This window comes from Balaenoptera ricei, chromosome 17 (assembly GCF_028023285.1).
Source record: "Balaenoptera ricei isolate mBalRic1 chromosome 17, mBalRic1.hap2, whole genome shotgun sequence".
In the NCBI taxonomy this organism is placed as follows: Eukaryota; Metazoa; Chordata; class Mammalia; order Artiodactyla; family Balaenopteridae; genus Balaenoptera; species Balaenoptera ricei.
Window position 1 is genome coordinate 54204921 of NC_082655.1, and position 27858 is coordinate 54232778.

The following is a 27858-nucleotide window of genomic DNA, read 5'->3' on the forward strand; positions in this document are numbered from 1 at the left end:
GATACTGTCATATTTTTTAAATGCCAGCACCACTGAATTATGTGTTTGTGTATGGGGCCCTCCCACACCCTCCAGTATAAGCTGATAACAGATCAAGAACTACCTCCATATGGACAGCTATTCTCAGAAGTCCCTGTTAACATACAAGTCCTTTGTGTAACAAGTCCTTTTTTCTAGGTCATACGTTCCATAAGGAACTCGGGGTTGACTTATGATTCATCTGATCTCATTGAGTCACAATCCCAGAATTTCTGCAACTCTCACTCCATGAGCACAGCTAAGACAAACTGGCCCTCTCTCCATCCAAAGGTGCTTGTAATGAAAACACACTCATTTGAAACAAGAAACTTTAATGTACCCACTTTCTTGCACCGGGTGACCTATGGAGGTGGAGTGGTGAAGCAAGGACAGGTCGGGAAAGAAGACACCTCTCAGCCCATGATAGGAGTTGGGGGGAACTCTGCTTGTTATCATTCCTCTCTAGGAAGGTAGAGGTGAGTTCCTAGCCACATCAGAGAAATCTCCAATTACTTCAATAAAGAATGCATTCCATTTACCGACAATGAGTATTTGTTATACATCAGTCATGGTGCAAAGTGTAAGGGTGCAGGTAATAATGAGGCATGTAAGCAAAATTGTGAAGTAGTTCAAGTTCATCTCGGTTATCCAAACACTCAGACCATTGACTCTTTTATATCATGTTGACATTCCGCTGTCAGTCTTTATTCCCACCAAAACCTGTCATGTAAAAATCAGTTATACTAAAGTGTAAATGATTTTAAAAAGTATCCTCTGAGGGGAGTTTACATTTCAGTGGGTATCAAAAACCTCAACATACGGGATTTAATCTTCTTCAGTAAATCTAAAATAAGAACAACTTGTGATACTTATCCAAGTGTCTGGATGGCTTTCTAGCCTCTGAAATGAGCCCACTATTCCTTGGTCTACATTTTCTGCAGCTCCACTCAGAGGTATTAAAAATCTTTTACAAAATATTGCATTTCACTGCCACCTATGATAAAATGTGTATAGGCAAAGCCACATTTTCAATAACCTTGTGTTAGAAATAAAGAACCTCCCCGTGAACAGTCCAGTGAGTATTTCAAAATGTAACCTTGCTTTTCGCTTTCCCCTCCTTGCCCCACCTCCTCTCAGGGGACAAGGCAGCCCAGTGCAGGACATCACAATCCAAGCTGAGAGAAGAGGGCATCCATGCCTGTGGGGGTGAGAGATCGGAAGTGGTGATGGGATACTGGTTACACACAGAAGAAGTGGCCAAAGAAGTAAATGTATTGAGGATAATGGGAGCCAGGTTTCTCACTGTTGGAGAAGGGGATTAGAAATATGGAAATGGAGAACTAGAATGAACCCTGTAGTATTGGATTGAAATTAGAGATATGAGTGTGAAATTGTGATTTTTTTAAATATAGATGTTGTACATGTGAGTACACATTGTGCGTGTGTGTTTGTGTGTGCATTCCTGACCTCTGTTCACTGAGAGGATCCAGGAGTAGCAGTGCTCCAATAGCCATGCACTCATCTAGCACCCAGATGTTAGTTTTTTCAATACTATTTTCCACTAAAAGAAACCAGGGTTCCTTGGAGAAATGTTAGATTCCAGGGCAAGGGAAGGTGCAGAATGAGCTGAGCCAGGAACATCACACTGCTGTCAGAAAGTAAGAACGTGGGGATGAAGTGTCAAAAGGGCACAGAAGCCAGCTTGGAGGTGCTCCTCCTGGCCAATTAAGAAAAATATGCATGGGAGAATAGATGGTAATAGTCATAACAGTCTTACAGCCCACTGAATAAAACAGGGATCCCTTAAATCCATAGTAGAAACAAATGAATAAATTGGAGGTTTAATCAGAAACAGGATATTTACATAGTCTCAAAGCACATCCCCACACAAATATTTGTTAATTACAAAGGAAAAAAGAGTAACTTTGCAGTGGAGAAGCCTAGCAGACACCATCTTAATCAAGTGCTGAAGTGAATATACTCCATTAGAGGACAAATCAATGTGCCTGATAGGATCCAGCATTGCTTTTGTGATCTTCCTGCCGACAATGCAAAATTTGGATCTAATCACAAGGAAATCTCGAACAAACCCAAATTGAGGGGCATTCTGTAAAATAACTAGGCTATCATCTTCAAAAGCATCAAAATCATAAACAGCAAAGAAAGACTGAGGACCAGTGCCCGACCAAAGGAAACACAACTAAATGAACGAGTTACCCTCGAATGGCATAGTCAGTGATAATAAAACAAGGTTAACCTCATGGTTGTTTTAGCTGTACTATGGCTCTGTAGGATAATGTCCTAACTTGTGAAAATATACACTGAAGTTTGTGGGATGATGCATTAACAGGTTGGCAACTTACTCTCAAATAATTTAGCGGAAAAAATTGTGTTTGCAATTTCTCTGTGAGTTTGAAATTGTTTTCTAAATAAAAAGTGTAAAAATGTAATCTCATTCTGTATCTTGCATATACAAGTTCAAAGTTTGTCTTGTAATCTTTATTGTGGTTGAATCCAATTTAAGTTAAAATACAAAATGCTTAACAAATATAAATCCAATACAGGTGGGAAACAAAAGATTATCCATGCTAGTATTTACAACTCTTTAATCTTTTCAAAAGATAACAACTTAGACTTTAGATAACACTTAGACAATTTTGCCTCTAATTATCAGACAATCTTCAAGGAAATCAGTGCTGTGTAGACGTTTCTAGTCTACTAAAGTCCAATCTGTAGCATAGAACTGATGGAATACTGTAGCAGAAACCGTAAATTACAAAGTGGTAATGCTCATACACAGTAATTAGAATCCCCATCCTACATGCTATTTACTTTCTCTGAGAAAACAGACTTCTTTCTCTGACTAGGATACTTCACAACATGTCTTTCCAAACTAAAGAAATTCATTCAACACTGGTATTTTTAAAACCAGTGAGAACTTCTCGTTACACAGGTAGATTTAACAAGTATTCCTTTAAGAAGAAACAATTTTAAAGGGATAACTTGCGCTTTACTTGTTACACGAACTTACAGTGCATTTGATTGCAAGCAGCAAGATAATTACCAAAGACACAAAATAAAGTTTTTTAAATATTCAATTAATTAAATATTTGCTACTTGTCAATCTCCTGCAAGGCCTCAAGCTAGATACTGTGAAGGGGAAACAAAAACCAAAGGAGCTTTCATCTTCAGGAACTCATCTTAATGCAATCATATCTATCATTATTACACAATTGACTGATAATCAGTGATCCTATCAAGAACTATCACAGGGAATTCCATGGTGGTCCAGTGGTTAAGACTCGGTGCTTTCACTGCTATGGGCCCAGGTTCGATCCCTGGTCAGGGAACTAAGATCGCACAAGCCGTGTGGTGCAGTCAAAAAAAAAAAAAAAAAGAAGACTATCACAGAATACTTCCAATTATTAAAATCTACATTCAGGGGAAGAGAAGTGTCTTAATAAATCATCAAAATTAAGGAAACTCAGTTAAACTTTTCTCAGAAGATGACAGAAGTGTAGCATGTGTTCAAGTCTTAAACGTGATTATTAAGTTAATGCTTAGTGTCACTGTATTTGTACCAGAAAGAGCAGAAGGACCTCCCCCATCCTCCTTCACCAAAAAAAAACAAAAATATACAAGAGATAATAGGTTAGAGTGAATATCTAGAGCCAACTTACAAAATTAAGAGATGGAGGGACACGTGTGTAAGGGGAGAGGGGTGTTGCCATGGAAATGGTTTGAAGGGCTTGTGACTGATTATATCTATGAAACTCAAGTAATTTTTCCCCATCAATTGACAAAACAATGACCTTCACAGGACTGCTCCCTGCTCTGTTGCCAAAACACAGGACAAAATTAGCCAACCTGTGCCTCATGCCCATGGGCAGCTCTGCCTGCACTGGTAATTTGCAATCTGTTTCAAACCATGCTAATGCCATAAATTGACAACCACTGTGTCTGATCAATTATTAGCCACTTTATCATTAACATCACCAAGTGAATGAGATGTATGGCATAAGTCATTAAAGTTTAAATAGTCATTTATATCCTGGGGAATTCCTCACCAAAATTGTATTGACTCTTTTTGAGCTGTGGAATAGATGCTTTAATTCGCTATATCCCACCCCCACCCCCATAACTCTCCTCTTGTTCATTTTATTAGAGGTATCCTGCAGTGAGAATCAGCAACATGATCCAAACGAAAATTCACTTTAAAAGGAAATAGTATCTACTTTTATGAATTGGAATGATATCAAGATATTAAGCGGAATCACTTGTTTAGGAAAAGGTACCACAATCCTATCATTCTGGGAATGAATTTAAGTTTTTCACCAAACATCACTGAGAGACGTGACTGATCAAGTCTTTATGGCAAGGGAAGATTTTTAATACATTCTGAGGTTTGCAATGCCCACCACGTTGCCACGCAGGTTGAAGTAGATGTATTCCATGCATTTTAAAACACACCAGTGTTTACTGCTTATATACCCAAGTATATACTGCTTATATACTGCAAATCTGAGACAGATGACTTAAGTTAGTTTGATTAAAAAGATCTGATCTTCTTTGTGTTGAAGCTGATAGCAAAATGGCACCCCATAAATTAGAATTCTAGGAAAGAACTGTTAGTAGGGATGTTTGTGTTTGTTTTGTTTTGTTTTGTTTTCTCTCCACAGACACGTTTGGGGTGGTCTACTGGTGACAACTTTTAATGGAAAGAGGCTCTCACTTTTCGGCCCTTCAGAGGCTGTGGTGGACGGTGATTGCTCAACAAAAAAGCCGCTGCTTTGCCCTCCCCTGTACACAAGAGGGTGCGGAATGTGGCCAGCTGTTGAAGAAAAGAGAAGAGTTAGTTTTAGCGTAGAAAGTCACACCAATGTTAATGAATTGCCCTGCACAGAAAGTTAAGAAATTTATAAGCTTTCTTCTACCAGGAACTAAATGTATTTCAATGAAAATTTTCTAAGTTATGGGTCATACATCATAAAGCAACTCTTCTGCTAGATTCTTATCATTATACAAATACCTATGGGTTCAAAAATTAAGTATATAAGCTTTCTTCATTTGAAGATCAAAGTAATAAGAGGAAACAACATTTAGAATGTGGTTTAAAGAGTACATAGCTAGAAATCAGAGAATGTCCCCTGCAAAGGCATAATGGGACAGTGGAAAGGGTTTTCCAAGCTGGGTCCCAGTCCTGGTTCTGCCACTAGTGAGCTGTGTGACCTTGGGAAAATCATTTATTGTCTCTAGTTTCCTCATCTATAAAGTGAAACATCGGATTAGATTACCTCAGTAGGTGTCATCCAGCTCTTGGAATTACACTGAATACTCACCAGCACACCAATATAACATGGCCCAAATTTTCAAGGGGACCATGTGGTACTCATCCTACAGAATTTTCATCTTTTATGCACTGTTTTCCTTAAACAGTGATTTTTCTCTCACCATATGTGTGCCTTGTCAGCAACTAACTCTGGGAAAAGACTAGGAGTCTTCAACCACTTATAATACTTCAATACAATTTAAGCGATATAGGCATATTTCTCAACACAAGGGCTTACTTTTTCTTATCTCACACACACACACACACACACACACACACACACAATGCTTAATTATCTTATAAACTTCATATAGTACACAAAGTGTCAAGAAGAAAATAGAAATTATGAGAAATCACATCACAAAATATAACCACTGTTAACATTATGGAGTATATCCTTCTAGATGTTTCCTTATGTACAAGCACTATATGCACATGCACCAGTACACACGCTTGACATGTTTTATTGCAAAATAAGCTCAACTATATTTACTCTTCTGAAACCTTATTTTATCACTTAATATATATCCTTCACATGTCAATAGATATATCTATGTCACTATTTTTAATTGCTGAAAAGTTTTCTATTATAAGTTTGTTTTATAAATTATTTAGCAATTCCTTTGTGATTTAATATTATTTTTTAAGACTAAGCACAGGTCTATAGTAGTAAAATGAAGACTGGGTAAATTACCTGAATAATTCTACTGTCTCAAAAACGTTCACTAAAAACATATTGCCACACAAGTAAGTTTTTGGTGTCTGTTTTGCTGTTTTGAGTGAGTACAAAGTATTAAATTGTTGAGAATGAGAGCCTTCATTCTCTAAGTTTTGTTAGTCACCTAATCAAAGAGTCAAAGAAATTCAGACTAGGACACATATATTAGGTTTCCATCATCATCATTTACCTGAAGCCTAAAATATTTCTCTTAACAGTACTAGCCAGGATGGGAGACAGAGGTGATGCAAGTCCTTCATAATAAATAGGCAATAGTTTATAACCGCACTCTATGGAGATATGTTCAGGTATCATATACAAGCAGCTGTGTATTTCCACAAGTCATATTTTGAGGTGTCTTTTCAAAGAGTATAGATATGGGAAGAATAAGACAAATATTTACAACTTGCTATTACTCATGTTTCATTAGACCAGATCATTATGGCTAAAGCCAGATGAGACATATATAATTCTCTGGTAAAGTCAAGTAGCAGAGGCTAGTGAAATCTAATCTCCACAGCCACAGAGAAGATGTCCAGCCTTCTGCAGATCATGACGATCCAGGTCTATCTGGAGTGGCCACTCCAGGTGACTGTGCTGGAATCCCAAGTCCTGAATCAGGGCACTGATTTACCGGCCTCACCGAACACAACTAGCCTCCCAGGGAAACTGCCTATTCCTCTGAAGATCTTGGCTTTATTTATCCCCCTATCCCCCTTTGACTCCTCTGCAAATTGATCATGGCTCCCTACCTCTGCAACACCTTAGCCTCATCCGTCTGGAACTAGAACTTACTCTAGATCTTTCTCTGACCAGCCTGCTCATTTTGGTAAGAGTCTCTGAACCTGTCCTGATGTCTCATCAAACCCCTTCCCTTTTTGGTGCTGGATCGTCCTCCTGTTCCCTTAGCCCAGCTAGGTGGACCCTGATCTGCTAGGCTCTGCTTAGATTGGCCCCTATCAGTGTCATGCCCTCACCAGGCCTCTGGCTTCCTTTAGGCAGAAAATCTGTCCCCTTGTCACTAAGGCTGACTCAGTACCTACACAGTTCCTGGCAAGAATCTCCCCAGCTCAGCGTGAAGGCTCTTTTGCTGTTTTCTTTGGCTCTACTACTGAAAGTTTAAATTTCTTCTGTAGTGACCCCAGTAAGCAGAAATATCCTTTTCTAATGTTTTGTAAACAGCTTTGATTAGCCACTCTCGTGCTCAAATGTCTTTACTAGCTCTCCACTGCCTGCCAAAGTTGAGTAATAATAAAAATAAGCTCTCTCTTACAGAACATGGCGGGCCACATACTATGCTAAGTGTTTTACATTACATATCACATTTAATCCTCCAAACAAGCCTATCAATAATATACCATTATACCCATTTTAAACATGAGGAACTCGAGGGAGAGTTAGGAAATTTCAATAAATAAGCCATCTGGCAAATAAGCCATGCACTAACCACAGCACTACACTGTATCTGTAAGTGTTTTTCTTTTTTCTTTCTTTTTTTTTTCCATTTTCCCCTAATCTCTTCTTATTTGCTTCTTATTATGGAAACTGGCAGATATACAGAAGGGTAGATAGAGTAACATAATAAACCATCACCCAGCTTCAACAGTCATCAACACGTGGCCAATTCTCTTTCATCCACACCCTCACCCATTCTCTCTCACCACCTCCGAATCCTGCCCAAACTGTATTATTTTGAAGCACATTCCAAATATCACATCATTTCAGGTGTAAACATTTCAAAATATATCTCTAAAATATATAACATTTCAAACCCTATAAGGCTCTAAAACAAAGTTGTTAGCATGGCTTCCAAGCCTCTTGACCACCCAATTCCAACTAATCCTTCTAGATTATTTCCTATTATTCCACACACAGGTCCCACTCTAGGTCAGTTTTGTGAAGGGGGGTCCAAGAGCATCTGAATGAAAAGATTTTGAGGTGATTCTTAAAACTTGAGATTCCTGGACCCCCCCTCAGGCTTTTGAATCAGAGTTTCTAACAAGGCCCAAGGATCCACATTTTGGTAAGCTTCATCAGGTGATTCTTGCATACTCTCTATTTTGACAACCACAGGTACAAAGTTGCCCACATATTTTTTTGCACTTCTCTTTTTTGCCTTTACGTATGCTATTCCTTCTTGAAATTCCCCTTTCCTTTATACCCCCAACCTGTCCCCACTTTTTGAACCAACCTAAATGTAAGCTCTTTCATGAAGTCTCTTCCTGATTGCTCCACTGAAAACTAGTCTCTCCCCTTCTGAACTTCCCTTACACCTTATATTCTCTTACAGTACCAAGCAAAGCCACTGTGTTACAGTTTTTTATGCATTTATTTTATCCCCTCTGTTAGATTATAAACTATGGGAGGACAAGGGCCTTTTTAACACTTGTTTATACCTCTTGCATCACGCCTTGCAAAAATTGGCAATTATTAAACAATTCTAGAATTGACTTATACTGTCTTCTAAAATTTAAAACTTTAATTTCAAAGATAATTAGACAGTTTTACATAGTAAGTCAAAATTAATATTCAAGTGAATGAATTCTTTCCTCAATTCACACATAGTCTGAAGATACAGAAGTTAGGGAAATTTTCCTAGATTGTTAATTATCATTAATTACAAAATAAAAAATTTTACTATTAAAGAAGGACATTAGATTTTTGATTCCAGATATACTGGACTAAGACTCTGCAGACAACCTTCCTGTAGAAAAAGACAAGTGTAAAACCCAGACACAATACAAAAAAACAACCAGCTGCAGGTACTAAAGAGTGAACATAAGTAAAGGGATTCAGATGGGGAGTTCATGTTCACTTGGAGAGATGGGAGCCCTCACGTGAGTTCCTGTCTCTCCAGTTTTTCACTTGGACAAGGTGGAGTCTGCAAGGTGCATAGAGCTGCTATGGGGCATACCTGTCTTGCAAGGAAAGAGCCAGAGAGAGGATCCCCAAACTCATACCCAAGAACCACACATGTACTGAGACTGAAGCTACTGCACAAGAAGGAAAATCTGCAACTCAAGCCCAGCCAAGAAAATTACCTGCCAACACAAAGGAAACAGTACTGATCAGAGAAAAATAACAGATCCAGAATCTCCACAACTTAATGTTCGTAACATCTAGAATGCAATAGAAAATTACTCAATATACAAAGACTCAAGAAAATGGAATACATGCTTAAAGAAAGAAAAATCAACAAAGTGAGACTCAAGATTACCCAAATTTGGAACTTACAAGGATTGTAAAGTGGCTACTTCAACTACCTGTGGGTTATATGAAGTTAAACAAGGCATACTTTTTAGTGCATGAGAAATCTCAGCAGAGTAATGGGAAGTCTCAGCAGAGAAATAGAAATAATAAAAAAGAATCAAGTATAAATTTTAGATCTAAAAAATATAATTTCTAAAACAAAAATTCACTGGATAAAATTAACAGACAAACTGACACGACAGAGAAAGAGCAAATGAACTTGAATATAGGTCAATAGAAATTATCCACAGTGAAGAACAGAGATTTTTTAAAAGATTTCAAACTAATAGAGCCTCGGAAGGAACCTGTTAGATGTTATTAAAAGGTCAAATGTTTGCATAATTAGAATATCATATATGAAAGCAACCTAAGTGTCATCAACAGATGAATGGATAAAGAAGATGTGGTGTGTGTGTGTGTGTGTGTGTGTGTGTGTGTGTGTGTGATGGAATATTACTTAGCCAGAAAAAAAGAATGAAATTTTGCCATTTGCAACAACATGAATAGACCTGGAGGGTATTAGCTTAGTAAAATAAGTCAGAGAAAGACAAATACTATATGTTTTCACTAATATGTGTAATCTACAAAATAAAACAAATGAACAAGTATAGCAAAGCAGAAACAGACTCAAGATAAGAGAACAAAGTAGTGGTTACCGGAAGGGAGAGGGGTTGGGGAAGGGCAATATAGGGGTAGGGGATTAGAGGTACAAACTACCAGGTATAAAATAAAGAAGTTACAAGGATGTAATGTACAGCACAGGGGAATATAGCCAATATTTTGTAATAACTTTATGTAGAGTATAATCAATAAAAATAATAAATCACTATGTTGTATACCTGAAACTGACATAATATTGTAAGTCAACTGTACTTCAAATAAAAAAAAGAATATCAGAAGGAAAGAAAATGGGACACAACACACATAAAAATTAACTCATAAATAATAGAACACTTAAATGTAAAAGCTAAAACTATTACTTAAAGTAGGAAAAAATATTTTGTGGTATATAGTTAGGCAAAGGTTTCTTATCAGGAAACCAAAAGCACAAATGATAAAAGATAAATTGATAAAATGACCTTCATCTAGATTAAGAACTTTTTAACTTTTGCTCTTCAAAAGATATAGTGAAAAAAAAAAGAAAGGCAAACCACAGACTGAGAGAAAATACTGTCAGAGTGTTTTGAATGCTTCCTCTTGGAAAAGGCCTTTAACTCCAAACCTGGAGGAGCAGGAGTGTTTATGTACTATATGATTCCATTTAAATAAAATTTTAAAAAGATAACATTCTAGTGACAGCATCTCAGTGGTTGCCTGGGGCCATGGGTGAGGAAGAAGATGGGGTACAGAGGGGCACAAGGAAACTTTTTCAGCCAAGGGATCCATTGTATATCTTGATTGTAGTGGTTGTTACAATAACCAAAATCATCAGCTGCACACTAAAATTCATGAATTTTATTGTATGCAAATATCGTAATAAACAAAAAAGAAAAAAATTTCTTTAAAAAGGAGTACAGAATTAAAGCCAAGTATTCTACACATCAAATTTCAACAGGTCAGTAAGCCACTTTTGATATTCTGGCATAAACCAAAGAGATTGGCATGAGAAGTCAGCCTTCCAAAGAATGACAGATCTGTTATCAGAAGTAGCAAAAAACAGTGTATCTGTTTACTGGCCTGGCAGTTAAATCAAGCATTCCTGTAAATGACTCTTTTTCTTTGGGGAGAAAAATAGGCTTGTATCAAGAAAAAGAAAATGAAAACCATCTGATTTGCCCTTTAGGTCAAACAATGACTTGGCAAGAAATAGCAGCAGGAAAAAAACCTAGAAAAAAACTGGCACCAACTTACTAAAAAGAGGATTTAATCTTCACAGACAGTGAAATTATATGGTGGAATTGAAAAATAAATAAAAATACTATTTTCCAGTGGTTTCTAAAATAAAGAGCTGCTAAAATTGAGATTAAAAATTATCTTTTGAAAAGTAATCCTTAAATCAATGGTATACATTTCCATTTTACTTTATATAAAAGAGTTAAGCAACTAAATAATCTTATCAACCCTTTCATGCTTTGGGTTTTTAAAATATGCTTTTTTTTTTTTTTTTAAACTTTTTTTTTTTTTTTTAAGATTTATTGATTGATTGATTGATTGCTATGTTGGGTCTTCGTTTCTGTGCTAGGGCTTTCTCTAGTTGCGGCAAGCGGGGGCCACTCTTCATCGCGGTGCGCGGGCCTCTCACTATCGTGGCCTCTCTTGTTGCGGAGCACAGGCTCCAGACGCGCAGGCTCAGTAGTTGTGGCTCACGGGCCCAGTTGCTCTGCGGCATGTGGGATCTTCCCAGACCAGGGCGCGAACCCGTGTCCCCTGCATTAGCAGGCAGATTCTCAACCATTGCGCCACCAGGGAAGCCCTAAAATATGCTTTTTATTTTAGAACAGTTTTGGATTTACAGAATTCTTACAAAGATAGAATAATTAGTTCTCGGATACCCCACACTCAGTTTCCCCTTTTATTTTTTTTCATTCACTTTTAAGGACGCACACAAAAGTTTCCCGTTATTAACATCTTGCCTTAGTATGGTACATTTTTCACAATTCGTGAACCAATATTAATATGTTATCATTAACTGAAGTCCATCCTTTATTCAGGTTTCCTTTGTATTTACCTAACATCTTTTTCTGTTCCAGGATCCGATCAAGGAATGGCATCATATTTAGCTGTCTTGTCTCCTTGAGCATTTCGTGATTATGACAGTTTCTCAGACTTACCTTGTTTTTGATGACCTTGACAGTTTTGAGGACTACTGATCATGTATATTGAGAATGTCTCTCAACTGGGCATTTTCTGATGTTTTTCTCATGGTTCAAATGGGATTTGACTCTTAAAATACCTTTTGCTTCATTCTTTAAATCTTAAAATCACCATAATAATTTGGATTATTACGATATTATAATCATCATGATAATTTGGATTATTAAGATATTATAATCATCATAATAATTGGGATTATTACTCAGATAATCACTTCAATCTGGTTAAAAATAAAATGTCTCAAAGTGTTCCTGCTACAGTAGATTTAAGTGAATTCCTCAAAGTGAATTACCACTCACACTAAACCTCTAAAATACAGCTATTATTTTATAAACTCTTAACTGCATAAAAACCACATTAATAATTAACATTAATGAATTAAGCTTCAAATAAGATACAGTAGTGAATTCACAGCTAGGCAGTCAGTCACTCCTAAACTTGCAGGGAGTTATTTTTGATTCGGTTAACTTTATGTATTTTAAGTAACTAAATATATATTTTGATATATATTGTTTTCCAAATCACAGGTGGATTGAAAAAAAATTATTTTCCAACTGGCTTTAAGGAATAAAGAAATTCTTGAAATACGAGGGAAAACATGATTCCCTTAATATTACTAACTTGATGTTGTAATGTATTAACTCTTACTATTAACCTATTCAAATTTAATAAAAGAATGTAAAAGTAAACAGTTTAGCACGTGAAGGGGAGGAAAATTAACCCCATTAATAAAGCCACTGAATCTGTGACAGGTCATTTTTCTCATGATGCAACTCACCTTATTTCTGATGGAAAAAATTCACAGGAATTTCTGTGTCAGTCAAGCTCCGGATTTCTACCCAGACTTTTATAAAATGTTTTCATAAGTATGCCCCAGATTATTATTTGGCTTTCATTCTAAAGACAAGGTCGACAGAAGTTGGATGTGTTCAACACCCCAAGGGGAAAAGTTACCTGATATGACCTTCGTAAAGGTGAACCAGCTCTAGTCTTTGATTGGAGGAAAGATATAGATCGCTAGGCAGGTGGGCCAGCTCAGGATAGGAGTACTTTATTAGATGCAAAAATTACTAGGCTATGTTCTTACTAAGAATCTCGCAGCATATAATTCGAAACGGAAAACAAAACAAAACCCGTTAGGTACAGCATCCCAGAGCACAGAGCATCCACCCGGCAGATTCGTCAGTCACAGCTCTGACCAGAGTCTCTGGGCATCAAAGACATTCCGAGACTGACTGACCGACTGACCATGGGGGCTCTGTAAGCATTTATCAGAAGAACCAGTGAGGAAATGTCTTCACAAGAAGAGCACAGGCAGCCACCCACAGCCTCTTAGCAAATGCTTAAAGCCCCTCAGGCAGCTTCACAACAGTTTTGTCAATAAAAGCCAAAAGATCAGATGGACTTCTAAAATTTAACAAGTACACAATGTCTTAGGGTGCTGTTCTCACCGTTCCCCTTCTAAATGTGAGATTTGTAGGAGAGGCAGGTCCAGGGACTGAGGTCAAAAAGGAGACTATCATCTTTTGAGAGAAGCCTCTCTCCTGATTTTCCCATTTGTATCCCAGACTGTTAATATCTCAGACCACACAAAAGAAAATAAAAACAAACAAGTATAGTCCTTAAAGTGGCACTTCACTTCCATCCGTGTCTGTTTGCACATTGCATTTCTAGGAAATGGGAAAGAAATCATCTAATCATAGAAGGTCAAAAAGAAAGGGACATAAATCTCATCTGGTCCAACCACCCATCTGATTAATGAAGAGAAAGGTAAAGCCTTAATTTCAGGCTTCACAACAGCAGAAATTAAGGGCAGGGTTTGAAGAAAAACACACACACACACACACACACACACACAAGATTAAGCCCAGTTTCCTCTAGTGAATCAGGATTAATATGGAAAAAGCGATATACCTGTTGAGAGCTGATGTTTATAGGTTGTTTTAAAACGATCCATGTGACGCTCTCTAGAAGAGGTGGGACTGTAAGGGAACCAGGATACGTCCAATAATCCCAGCGTGGAGGAAGCAGAGATAATGGGTCAAAATTTGTGAATCGAGTTTGTTTACCCTGAGGAAGAAAAGAGAATTCCCACAAATTACAATGGGAAAGTTTTACACAGACCTCAAAAAAACATACACCCAGTGAAATATTATTTCACTGGAATTCTGTAATTCATGGAATTATTTAGTATCTGCTTTTCATATCTTAAAAAAAAAAGAATCTGCCTTAATCTAAATATTTAAGATGAAGTAGCGCATCACCTAGATTTATTTAAGAAGCTCAAGATTTATTTTTTAATGTAAGTGGTCTTTAAAATGTGTTGCAACTAAAGGCTTCCTCTGCAAAACTCCAGTAAAAGAAACTAATTATGCAAAAATAGATGTAATAGTGATTGTTTTAGATAACTTAAGACCCCTTCATAATTTTCAAGAGATAAGTGGTAATAAGCTACTTCTGTTCTATTGGTCAAATATCTTCCAAACCTGCTTCCAAGCCGGCAGCATATGCTATGTCAAAGTCTGAATTTTTAGAAGAAGATAAGAGAATTCAGGAGAAACCAAGGAATATATTAGTCACTAGTAAATAGTAATTAATTTTACCTTTTCTTTAATGGAATCCAAAATGTCAGTAATCTTTTGCAGTTGGGGATTATGCTCACCAATCTGAAAACACAAAATTTCAGAAGAAATGGTTACTGTAGCACATCAGGTCTGAATCACTCCATTTCAGGCACTATTTTTAAATTCTTTTTTTTAAAAAAAAACCTAAGCCAGCCCAGAACAAACAAACAGTGATTGTTCTATAGTGAGGCTCTCTTTCACCTGGCAGCCTTATCACGCCAGAAAAATCTAAACAACAAGATAATATTACAGGGCTCCTTGGCTGAACTATAACTTCTATTCCAAAACTAGCAGTAACAGCTTCATATTTGTCAGCTTTATGAATGTTCAGGGTACAGATTCTCTTGAGAGAAACTTTGCTTAGGAAACTCTTACATAACACCTGCACTATTAAACCATATGTGACTTTCAGACCTTAGATCCAAACCGACTATTGGTGACAATCAAAACATTAGATGAAAACATCTCCCACTTTCAGCTTAAAATGACTTGAGGTCCTGAATCAAGGGAATATATCATCATGAGGAGAATCCTTCAGAAAAATATATGTACTTCTTTTCATATATTTGAGGTGTCCTGAATCTATCTGAAGGTTTTAAGTCCTTGGGATTCAAGTATAATGCCTTGCCCCACTTGGATCTCACTGCCACCACCAGACTTGGGGACCGAAAAAAGGAGCTGCTGCTATGCATGCCAGTCTCTGCTCTGCCCCATGCTTCCCCCTGTCCCAGTGCAACGACTTACAACATCAACATCACACAGAGTCGGGGGCATATCGAAAATGCACACCCTAAAGAATGTGGTCGCAGTGGGAGTTGAGCGGCCCAGCCCACCCACAGGTATTCTGACTGTGATACCTCCTGTGAATATCAGACAAAGAAAAATACAACAGAATCTTTTAAAATGGTCAGTGTGTTTGGGACAAAACACTGTTGTGGTCAAACTAGTGCTTCAAGAATCAGGAACTTGAATTTTACCCTACCCTGTATCTCCAAATATTGAGCAGTCAGGAAGAGCCTATTATAAAGATTTTCTTCTCAAGATCTCAGTTGTTACTTCTGCTACTATTGTTGCTGCATCTGCGTTTGCTATTCACAAAAAAATGATCAATGGACAATGAGACGTATCATAAGACAATGTTCCTAGGGTAGTTCTGGGCCCTTAGATGAACCATAAACTAATATACAAAACTTTAAAATTCACTTCAAAAGGAAAACATTAAACCTAGAACTAGTTTACTATTAAAAAATGGTAAAAAAGTGAGTAGAGTAAGCAAATTACTAACAATTAAAAAAAAAAGTTAAGTTTAATAGTGTAATGCATATGTTCCTAGTTGGTCTTTGCAGCATATAGCAAATGACAGAAATCCTTTTACTAAGTTATTAAAATTTTCTCAGACTTTAAAATTAACTCTGGGGCTTCCCTGGTGGCGCAGTGGTTGAGAATCTGCCTGCCAATGCAGGGGACACGGGTTCGAGCCCTGGTCTGGGAAGATCCCACATGCCGCGGAGCGGCTGGGCCCGTGAGCCACAATTACTGAGCCTGCGCGTCTGGAGCCTGTGCTCTGCAACAAGAGAGGTCGCGATAGTGAGAGGCCCGCACACCGCGATGAAGAGTGGCCCCCACTTGCCGCAACTAGAGAAAGCCCTCGCACAGAAACGAAGACCCAACACAGCCAAAATAAATAAATTAATTAATATTAAAAAAAAAAAAATGGTAGACTGTCTACCCCATGATTGAAACTCTTTACCCAACATGGTTGACTAGTTATTCAAAATGAAATTAGTGATTCTCACCTGCAAAAATACACCCAAGACAGCTAGTCCATCTGGCTCATGAGCTGCCTCAACAAAGCTGGGGTATTTGTCTGAATTCCAGTGAACAACGTGGAGCTGAAAGGGAGGAACACAACATAATTCAAATGTTTTTTTTAAACACCCTTAAAAAATAAATGCAAATAAAACATTTATACAGATCGTCTGGTATTGTGCACTTATATGTATAATGTCCAGAATCCTCCTCTTTACTTTTGTCTAAAAACTAAAGTATACAGGCGAAGGACCATGTCACTTTGGTCTGTGGTGTTCTGTGCTGAAGTCCACATCACTAGAAGGCTCTGGAGCATCCTGTCAAGCCTCTCTAGCCCTAACAATCTCCAACCATTGCTCCCAAGTGACTCAGGGATCCCCCATGTCCGCAGATGGGACTGCAATTGTGCAGCCTTCAATTAGACCCCAGCTGGCGGCTGAGTCCAATGCACGAGTGCAGGGTCATAGGCAAGTGGAGAAGTCACCCTCCACACAGTAGGTATTCGGGGACAATCCTGCTGCTGAGGACAGTGCCAGTTGTTCCTGAAACTGCCAGTCAAATGTTCATCACTGGAGGTTAAGACTTTTTATGGCTTGAAAATGCAAATTCTCCTTAGGGGTAATTATTTTTAGTGGTATTTACACATTTTCTAATTTCTAAGAATATGTTCAGATCCTCTGTTGAGAGCAAGTTTTAATAGGGAAAAAGAGGCTTCAGGGTCTTGTAAACAGAGGCATCTGAGGAAGAAAATGAGAGGCAGCTGGTGTTACTGATGAGGGGGAAGAAAGAAGGAAGAGACAAGGAGTTGGAGAACCCGGAACTCTAGAAAACAGGCTTCACCCACTTCACAACTTCCAAAGGTGTCCTAAATGTCCTACAATAGTAAACAATGCAGTATCCCAAACTCACAAACAAGTGTGAAGGGTTGTAGAATAACAATAAGGCAGAAGACCATTCTTAGAGGGTCTTCATTCCTGGTTAAGGGAAGGACAAACTGAGATAGAATCCAGAGGGCAATGCAGGTACCCAAATGACTTGGCCAAGATCATGACTCGGCCATGTTGTCCAAGGACCCTCCATGAAGGATGGACTTCAAATAAGATCTCTTTCAAATGAGTCCTTTTGGCACCTCGGGGAGGAAACACTTATTTATGAAGGGTTTCATGCACAAATCACCTTTCTGGCTGTTACAGAGAGAATTTAATATATTCAAATGAATATTTTTACCCCTTCCTTTAAATATAACTTCACATCTTACAGGCAACTAATATGGGAGGATTTCTAGATAAATAAGAGTTACCATAAACTGGGAACTATAAAACTATAAAATAGTGCACCATTCACAAACAATCAAGGAAGACTGTGGCATATCCAGGTGGAAAATACAAAAGCAGATTCTTCTGGTGCCATGTTCTATGTTGATGTCAGATAGCTGGGAGAGGCACAAAGCCTGAAAATATTGGATGATGAAACAAAATTCATTTGGCTCACATGAGACAGATGATATTCCACTGTAAGGGAGAGGTAGGAAAGTATGCTAAAGTTGTTTTAAGTGGCTCCTTGCCAACATAGTTCACTTAGTAAGAGATGACACCAAGGAGATAGAAAGATGTGAAATGCCCTCTCTATGTTCACAACTCCAACGGATTAGAAAATGAATGTGTAACTAAAGAGACATAAATCTATCTGTATATCCTTCCACTGGTTAAAAACAACAATTGTTTGAAATATTATAGGAGACTAAAGCAAGAAAAATGTTTTGTTTTTTTTTAAACAAGTCCTTCTCTCTGCCACACACTTTGCTTAACTGGCAGCAGTATCTTCAGAGCAACTGATATCAACTTTATTAGCATTTGTATTTGAACTAAAACTCAAACAAACAACAAACTCACATTTCCTAACAGTGACAGCCACAGTGATTTGAACTGAATGACAAGAAGTTATAGTAGCCACTGCAAAAATGGAAATAAGATTCTTCTCTATTGGAAAGCAATTTCTAAATAATAGTATTATTCAACTTTAGTATTTTTTTTTAATTTATTTATTTATTTATTTATTTTTGGCTGTGTTGGGTCTTTATTTCTGTGCGAGGGCTTTCTCTAGTTGTGGCAAGCGGGGGACACTCTTCATCGCGGTGCGCGGGCCTCTCACTATCGCGGCCTCTCTTGTTGCGGAGCACAGGCTCCAGTCGCGCAGGCTCAGTAGTTGTGGCTCACGGGTCTAGTTGCTCCGCGGCATGTGGGATCTTCCCAGACCAGGGCTCGAACCCGTGTCTCCTGCATTGGCAGGCAGATTCTCAACCACCGCGCCACCAGGGAAGCCCTCAACTTTAGTATTTTTAAATTGCATACTATTGCTACATAAAATGTGCTCATTAATGTTGAAATCGTAATTTTACTATCAACTACACATTTAATATGCTCATTATGTATTTGGCATAAATTGTAATCAGATAAAGTTCCAAATATGCAGTGAACTATTAGCCTACTTTTTGTAGATAGATGACTCTCGGGATAAAGTCTTTCATGATTTAGATTACTTTAATCTCTGTAATGTCACAAATCATTAGATTAGGCTCCAAATTAAATTTTTAAAGGTTACAGCTTTGAATGGTTTTTTTCCTTTCATTTTTTCTTCATATTTTTATTTTTTAAGAGGACACAACTTGATGGTAGTCCTGAAGTTAGGTACAACGGCAGCTGGAAAAATTAAACAACCACTAGGAATCACTTCGATAGCCAAGCACAAAGGGATCCTTTTGAACCTGAAACCAAATGCAAATGACTCCCAAATACCTTCATCTCCCACCCTGACCTCTTCTTTAAACTCCAGGTTTGTATCCAGTAGCCTACTTGAACACGAGACTAGAATATCTATAGTTGTCTCTCCAACTTAACATGTCCAAACAGACAGTTCATTCCTGTCTGCAGCCTGCTCCTCCCTGGACTTTCCCATCTCAGCAAATGGCACAACCATTCTCATGGTTGCTCAAGCCAAAATCTTAAGAGTGTTTCTAGATTCCTCTTTTTCCTTCCTTTAATCTTGACATCCTTCTCCTTGGCAAGTCTCATGGATTTTACCCCCCAAACATATGGATTCGTCTAGCTCTCTTCATCTCCACCACCCCACAGTACAAATCACCATCATCGCTCATGTGAACACGTTCATAGCCTTCTAGTTTGTCTCCTTGCTTCTTCAATGTTTGCCCAAACTCTTAGCCACGGAGCAGCTAGTTATATTTTATAAAATATAAAGCAGAACATGCCATTGCCCTGCTCGAAACCCTCCATTGTCTTTGTCCTGCTACATGAAGATAAACTCCAAACTGCTCACCAAGCCCCCCAAAGCCCAACGTGGTATGGCCTCTGCAGGCCTCTCTGGAACATGGCTAATAATTTCTCCTCTCTCATTAATTCCAATCCTAGAAGCCAATGTCTTTCTCTTCTAGCACATGCCAACCTCATTTCTGCCTCAGAGCACCTGTACCTACTGTTCCCACTTACCAGAAAGATCTCCCTAGGTTTCCTCAGAGTGGCTTCTTCTGGTCATTCAGTCTCAATTCACTGATCATCTCAAAGAGGCCTTTCTTAAGCACCCAGTCACTCTACCAGATCATATGGTATTGTTCCTATCAAAGAACTTACCACGTCCAATTTATTTATTTGTTTACTGTCGACCTCGAACACCCACCAACCCTGAGGTCTGACCCAGACTTCCTCTTCTTCCAGTTACATTCCTATCTCAAGCCAGAAACACTGACTCCTTCCCTCCCTCACCCTCAACCCCAAGTAATCACCAAAGCCCACTGAAGTGGCACTTCCAGCTAGCCAGCCCTCCAGCTGCACTATGTCCTATTACCTGGAACATTCCCGAAAGCCTCCTGACTGGTTCCCTTTATCCATTCCTGCTTCAATCCAATCTATTCTCAAACTATAGCTTGAATGATATTTTTAAAACACGTGTATGATCACTTCCTGATTCAAAGCCAATCAGTGGCTTCTTGTTGCACTTAGAATAAAGTTTGCAATACTTACGTGACTTACCTTAGTAAGATCAGATGCCTCTAGCCTCCCAACTTTACCCCTGACAACTCTCCCCTTTTTACTTCATGATCTAATCACACTGGCCATTCTGTTCTTCAAATATGTGATAATATGTTATACTCTTCCCCACCCCCAGTCCTCACACATGATTCTATGCAGGTGCTCTCCCCTTTGCCTGGCTCACTCCTGCTCCTCCTTCAGGTTTGGGTAAAGCCTTTTCCATGAGGAAGTGTTTCCTGACCCATCCCTCCTCCTTCCCAGCACTCCCTTCAGGATGAGTACGAGTAAGTTGGGCCAAGATGGGGACATGCTAGGACCTCAATGAATTCTTAAAAGAATGAATGAATGCATACATGCATGAACAAATGAAATAAACAGCCTTAAACATACATTAAAGAACAGTGTGAAATTCCAGTCAACGCTTCATCTTCTTCAGGAAGGAAAACCTACAAAGATGGTCCTTGCTCTGCAAGTAAGGACTCTGCACCTCTGACTAATTTCAGGATATGAGGGCCCTTTCCAGGAAACCACTTGCCAACTCAGAGTCAACCTGAGAGTATACTTTCAAGTTTATGAAGTTAGAAGGTGTAAACATAAAGCAATGTGACCAATTTTCCTAAGTGGCTTAGGAAAATTACAGTTCAGTGATCCAAAGCCAGTTCTTAATCTGCACAAAACTTTTGAAATTTAAAACATGTCAAATTTAGAACACAAAACTTTAGAAAGCAAACATGAAAACTATTCAGTAGGTGATATAAACTGAGACACTGTACAGGTTCAGGAGTCCTGCTTTGTGCATTCTTGGCATCTTTTGTCCACTTTGGATGTAGATTTTATTCCTCCACCCCAAGGACAGAGCAGGTCCCATACCCTAAGCACTCGGCCTCAAGCAAAAGTGTTTTAGTAGGCAAAAAGGACGTTTTGGTTGATAGTCTCAGAGAGCAGATGTATAAGTCAACAGAAAAATAAAACTGGAAAGAAGTCTGTTTGCTGAATCTCTTTGAGCAGCAGGGCTATAAAAGAGTGTCTCAACTCCACAGCTCCGTAATCACAAGAAACATGAAGAAAAACTGTACTTGCCTGGTAACATTTGCTCTGTCTTGCCTAGACGACTCACAAGCCACATTATATATTTTCACATAAGTAGCTTTGGTTGAGTCATACAATAATTCACTTTCCTCTCATGGTAAAGCTGGGTGTTAGCAATATTTAACTGTATTAAAACTTGAAGTATATTATGCTTTGTCCTTTAACCAGAGGATTAGAAAAAGTAGAATATTATTAATGAATATGATTATAAGGAAAAGAAGTTAACTCCCCAATGGAAAAAAACAAGTCAATGAACACTTCATCCTATTCTGCTTTACCAACGACCTGAATAATTACAGACTCCATTTTAATACCTGGGGTTGTAGAGGTAATGTAGAGTTTAGGAGAGTTTGTGACTTTACTTTTTTTTCCCTAAGAGGAACTTGGCCACTTACTATTAACTATATCATATGGACTTTACGTGATCTTAGTATATATTTGTGTCTGGACCAAATGTGTACACAGTTGGGCCTAAACCAAATGTTTCTTTCTCTCCCTTCTCACTGGTTTTTCAGGAAATACATCAGAGTTTATAATTGGTATCAGACAGACATGGGTTTCAAGCCATCTCAACTGCTTCCTAGCTGGATAAGTTACTTAGTCTCTCTAAGTCTCCAGTTTATTCATTTCTAAAATGGGCACAAAAACCCTAATCTCTAAGACTCAGAAAGGCCAAACGTGTGGCTCTCATGTTGATAAACTCTCATGCTGAAAGAATAAAGCAATTTCAGCCACTGAGATACCTAATCCGGCATAAAGAGAGTTGTCTTCTGTGTCCCTAAAATCCCGTCACATAGAAAAACTCTGAATGATGAATACAAGTCTGATGGCTCACCTCTGCGGCATATCTCACGCCGTCCACCACGTGTTCAGAGCCATGATCATCGGTGGACCCCCAGTGAAGGTGAAACTGTCGTAACCTGTAGCTTCCGGTGAGAGGACCCCCACGCAGAACTAAACATCAATACATTTTAAATTGTCAGCAAGAAAAAAAAAATTTACACATCCTGTCACAACCCACAGCATCTCCCTGGATCACTCAACATCTCCATGTCCTCCAAGGAATTTTTTATAAATGTCATTCAGATGGCTGACAGGAATACAACTTTTAAATATATGAGGAGTAAAAACAAACATTTTAAAAGGTTAAAGAGTCCACAATACCGATTTTTATGGAATATCTTGGAAATTAAAACAGACACACTGGTTAAAAGTAGCAGAAACTGGGAGTTTGTAGAGGTAAAGAATTGCTCTGTTTAATGGAGGATGTCAGCCTCTCTAAATAAAAATGTGATGTGCTAAGAGCTCCATCTTGAATATGGTAGAGCAGCCTAGCAATACGGTCAGAGAATAGGCTTCAGCGTTAGGAGAACGCTGAACGCTCTATTTACTAACTGTGTCATCTTGCACAAATCCTTTAACTTTGAAACCTCAGCTCTCCTGTCTATAACCTCCAGAGAGTAACGTTACCTCCTCCTGATGCTGTTGTGAAAACAGAAGAAAAATTGAACACAAAGCACTTATCATGGGCTTCCCTGGTGGCGCAGTGGTTGGGAGTCTGCCTGCCAATGCAGGGAACACGGGTTCGAGCCCTGGTCTGGGAAGATCCCATATGCCGCTGAGCAACTAAGCCCGTGAGCCACAACTACTGAGCCTGCGCGTCTGGAGCCTGTGCTCCGCAACAAGAGAGGCCACGATAGCGAGAGGCCCGCGCGCCGCGATAGTGAGAGGCCCGCACACCGCGATGAAGAGCGGCCCCCACTTGCCGCAACTAGAGAAAGCGCTTGCACAGAAACGAAGACCCAACACAGCTATAAATAATAAATAAATAAATAAACAAACAAACAAATAAATAAAAATAAAAAGACAAAACTGTAGTTCCCAGAGGCTCTCATTATTAAAAAAAAAAAAAAAAAAAAAAAAAAAAAAAAAAAAAAAAAAATCACTTATCACTGCCTGGCAGAAAGTCAGCATGCTGGACACGTTAGCTATTATTACTATTTTATTGCTGTTATGATTACTACAAAAACTGGCAAAGTAAGCATGTCTTTTATACTTGAATTCTATGTTCTTGGGGAAACATGAAATACAGGACAAAATTAACTCTTTCAAAATAATCCGTCATATCTTTGTCACTTTGGCAGAGTATATTTTAGTACTTTGCCTCAACACATATGATCTCTAAAATCGTGGCAATAGAATCATATCTTAAGTATACAGAAAAGCTTTTTAGTAGAAAACATAGTCCTAAACTGTCTCCTCCCAATTAATCTTTATTGAGCATGTTTTAAAGGATATATGAAGATATGGAAGCATCGCATGCTGATTACATCAAAAGCACTGCTAATCTCTCATTGACATTCCAACAGGATTAAGTGTTGGATTGGTATGGTGCAGCCTTAAACAATAGTTTGATTTAAATTACCCTCATCTTCAGAAGATATATATATATATAATCTCAAAATTTGTCAAGAATGATCCACCTTATATAAGAAGCAAAAGATGTTAAGAGGTATTGCATGCAGTTTTCTACAAACAACAACAAAAAAAAGGACAAGATAATACATTTGTCTAAGGCACACTCCTCTTTGAGCTATACTGTAGGAGAAAGAATGATCCAGACTGCCATCTGTATTGACCAGTACAACTGCACTCATTTCTCCCTTACTTGGTTTGACTCGGCTGAAGTTGAACATCAGTAATTAAGAGTTGGTATAGTAGTTGGAATCAGCAGACGTGGGAATAGTCCCAGCTTGGCTACTAAACTATGCCACTTTTCAAAACTCATTTAAGCCTCTATGGGCTTCAGCTTTCCTGTCTATATTTGTGATTGTTTGTCTCTGTTTAATTAGGAGATTGGACTGGATGTTCTTTAACTTCTACAATTCCCGAAACTGCCTAAGGGAAAAAAAAAAATGGGAGCGTATGTAATAAAATCTTTTGTAAGGTTGAATGGTTGGGGCTTCCTTTAGACTCATCTGCATCCAGATTTCTTTACAATAAATAAAGATAGCTATGTTCAGAGCCCTCTGAAAAATAAAAGAGAAGGGAGAATCACTTACACCAGACTCTAGGGCTCGCTCTTCTGTTACTCTGTCACAAACAGATAATTGTACTGTTTCTTCTCCCACGGAACAATGTTCACGAGGGCAGAGACCGTCTACTCGGGTCTCTGTTGTACCCATCCCATCACCTAGCACAGTAACCATCACAGAGGAGATGCACAATAAATATTTGATGAAGGAATGAATAAAATATTTGATTTGTATTTAAACAAACAGTTTCAAAGATGATTCACAGATAAATTAATTTAAAAGGCACATTTCCCTGACTCCATATAGCATGGGTGCAGTGGCATTCCAAACAAAAAGAAATCAACAGCTCTTTTGTCTCTTTTTCCCTTGCTACTGTATAATAAGACCTGAGCTGAACCATGAAGTCATTCCTTCACAGATAAAAAGCAGATTAGAGAGCTTGAGTGATAGATGTGGAATTGACTTTGGGAGAAGATGCAAACAAGCTGGCTCAGGAGAAAGAAAGTGATACCAAAAAACACACACATTATTAGGGAAACATCCAAGAGTACTGGTTGATCTCTGGAAAACCTCCTCTGAATCCAGGGTTTAAAGCCAGATTAGCACGGCTCTGCTTAGTTAAGCAACAGAGATTGCCTTACTCTTTACATATCTGGACTTTGAGTGTTTTAACTAAAATATCCACCCTGGGACTATGATGAGCAAATGTTTAATCATGAAGACCATTCTCTTGGAGCAGTGCTCTACCAAAGGAACACAGAGTGGGAAAAAATGAGTCACAATACCAAGGTTAATCACCAGCGTTGAGATGGTCTATAATAAAACAACTAAACAGCTAAACTATGAGATAAAATGATTAATGGTGACAAAAATTATTTTTTAATGAGGATAATTTAGTGTTTTCAAGAGTCAAATTATTCATCTTAGCTTCCAACCTAGATGAATAAATATATATTGTTTCCATCTTATGTTTGAAAACTAGTAATTATTTCTCCAAAATCACACTTAGCATATATATATATAATACTTCATATATCCCTCCATTAAGATTTTTTAAAAAGTCTATTCCAAATAAAACTCTCATATAAGAGGTCTACAGAGATCAAGAAACCAGAGTTAATTTTTTTTTTTTTTTAAACAAATGCCCTTGGTATTGGGTTTTTTTTTTTTCTTAAAGGTGTAGGCTTATTTATTCATTTATTTTTGGTTGTGTTGGGTCTTCGTTTCTGTGCGAGGGCTTTCTCTAGTTGCGGCAAGTGGGGGCCACTCTTCATCGCGGTGCGCGGGCCTCTCACTATCGCAGCCTCTCTTGTTGCGGAGCACAGGCTCCAGACGCTCAGGCTCAGTAGTTGTGGCTCACGGGCCCAGTTGCTCCGTGGCATGTGGGATCTTCCCAGACCAGGGCTTGAACCCGTGTCCCCTGCATTGGCAGGCAGATTCTCAACCACTGCGCCACCAGGGAAGCCCCAGAGTTAATTTTAAAGTCTGAGAAAATTTTAATAACTTAGTAAAAGGATTTCTGTCATTTGCTATATGCTGCAAAGACCAACTAGGAACATATGCATTACACTATTAAACTTAACTTTTTTTTTAATTGTTAGTAATTTGCTTACTCTACTCACTTTCTGAAACTACACTGTAGTCAGTTGCCTAAAATGATAAGCAAGGCTGGCAAAACAAAATCAGAAAAAAATTCATTTAAAAAGCAAAACACTTGGCTGTTCACACATTTACTGTCTATCTCACTAGGATACAAACTCCTTTAAGGCAGGATTGATCTCATTCTCTTGTATACCCAGTGCCTAGGACAGTGCCCGGATCAATAAATGTTACTAACATAAAGTAAGAAAGAGACCTCACCTGTAGAAACACTCCCCCACAAACTTCAGTTTGTAAGGATGCTACTGAAGTGACCTGGGCATCGCTAAAGAGTATAGTCTTAGGACCTGTGAATCTAATAAAAGTCAGGGACTGATCACTGTATGGTAAACAGTTCTCTGAAGTAAAACTAAATGAACATCACATCTATGTTTTGCTTGGAATCTAGGAAAAGAAGAAACAAAGAGCACAAATCTGCCAGGATTATAGTGAGAAAGAGAGAGAAAGAGAGAACGAAGATAGGAATGGTCCTAGCTACTGGGGCTTGAATTCTTTTCAGAGCCAGGACAGTCTTCATTAGTCTGGCTTCTGGCTTCCTTTGCTCTGAGCATATGCACATCAAGTTACTCTCTGATCACTCATTCATTCAACAATTGTTAAGAGCTTATAATGGGCCAGCAACTGTGTTCAATGTTAAGTACACAATGAGCAAGTCCATCCCTATCCTCAAGAAACTTACAGAAGGAAACATAATCATAATCAAGTTTTATAAGACATCATTGTCAGATTACCAATTTAGTTTCCTGTATATCTTGGCTTGGTGCGGGGTGGGGGGGTGGATCACAGAACTAAGGTATGCTTACCCCCCATCTTTTTCTGGTTTTTTTCTTTTTTAATATATAATTTAAGATCTTGTACATTTGGTTAACTTCAGGCAGTTACCTAGAACTAGATAACAGGATTATAACTAAGAAATTGACAATTTTTAGAGACGAAAATTAAAGAACAGCCACTGAATCCATCAAGTTACTAGCATTCCTAGTAGGCCTTTCTTAGCAAGAAAGCAACTCCTTTCCTTTTGACATCTTTTTAAAATTTCAGCACAACATATTTTATCCACAGAAAGGACATAGACCATTATTATTTATTATTATTTTTATTACTAGTTATTAGTAGTTATTGAGTATTTACTATATGCCAGGAACTATTTCATTTATTAAAACTTAAAAATTAGTACCACAGCCTTTAAAATTTAAATGTTCAAACAATGAATAATCCAGCAATGTTTAAACTATTTAGGTGTCAAATGGTAAACATTAATTGATTTCTGGTGGTTTGTAATTTTATCGGGACTTCACCTACATATACTAATGCATTCTGTACCCTAATGCCATACCATGGTGTTTTCCATATCCTCCAAGAAACATCATACCAAAAAAATGCTTTTAACTGAAACATATGTTTGTTGAGTACCCTCTGTGTGCCAGGCACCATGCTAGGTAAAGGAGTAAGACACAGCTGTTGCTCACAG

At 38.2% G+C, this 27858-nt stretch overlaps 1 protein-coding gene across 1 annotated transcript in view; it reads right to left on the bottom strand.

The window, feature by feature from the left end:
• Positions 1 to 2589: 2589 nt before the first annotated feature.
• Positions 2590 to 27858, bottom strand: part of CA13 (carbonic anhydrase 13) — a 31888-nt gene continuing 6619 nt past the window's right edge. The window contains exons 3-7 of the mRNA XM_059901368.1: positions 22529 to 22647; positions 16549 to 16644; positions 14732 to 14794; positions 14043 to 14198; positions 2590 to 4849 (exon numbers count right to left, since the gene is read on the bottom strand). Coding sequence (XP_059757351.1) covers positions 4730 to 4849; positions 14043 to 14198; positions 14732 to 14794; positions 16549 to 16644; positions 22529 to 22647 — 554 coding nt within the window. The 3' untranslated portion in view covers positions 2590 to 4729. The remainder of the gene's footprint in view (positions 4850 to 14042; positions 14199 to 14731; positions 14795 to 16548; positions 16645 to 22528; positions 22648 to 27858) is intronic.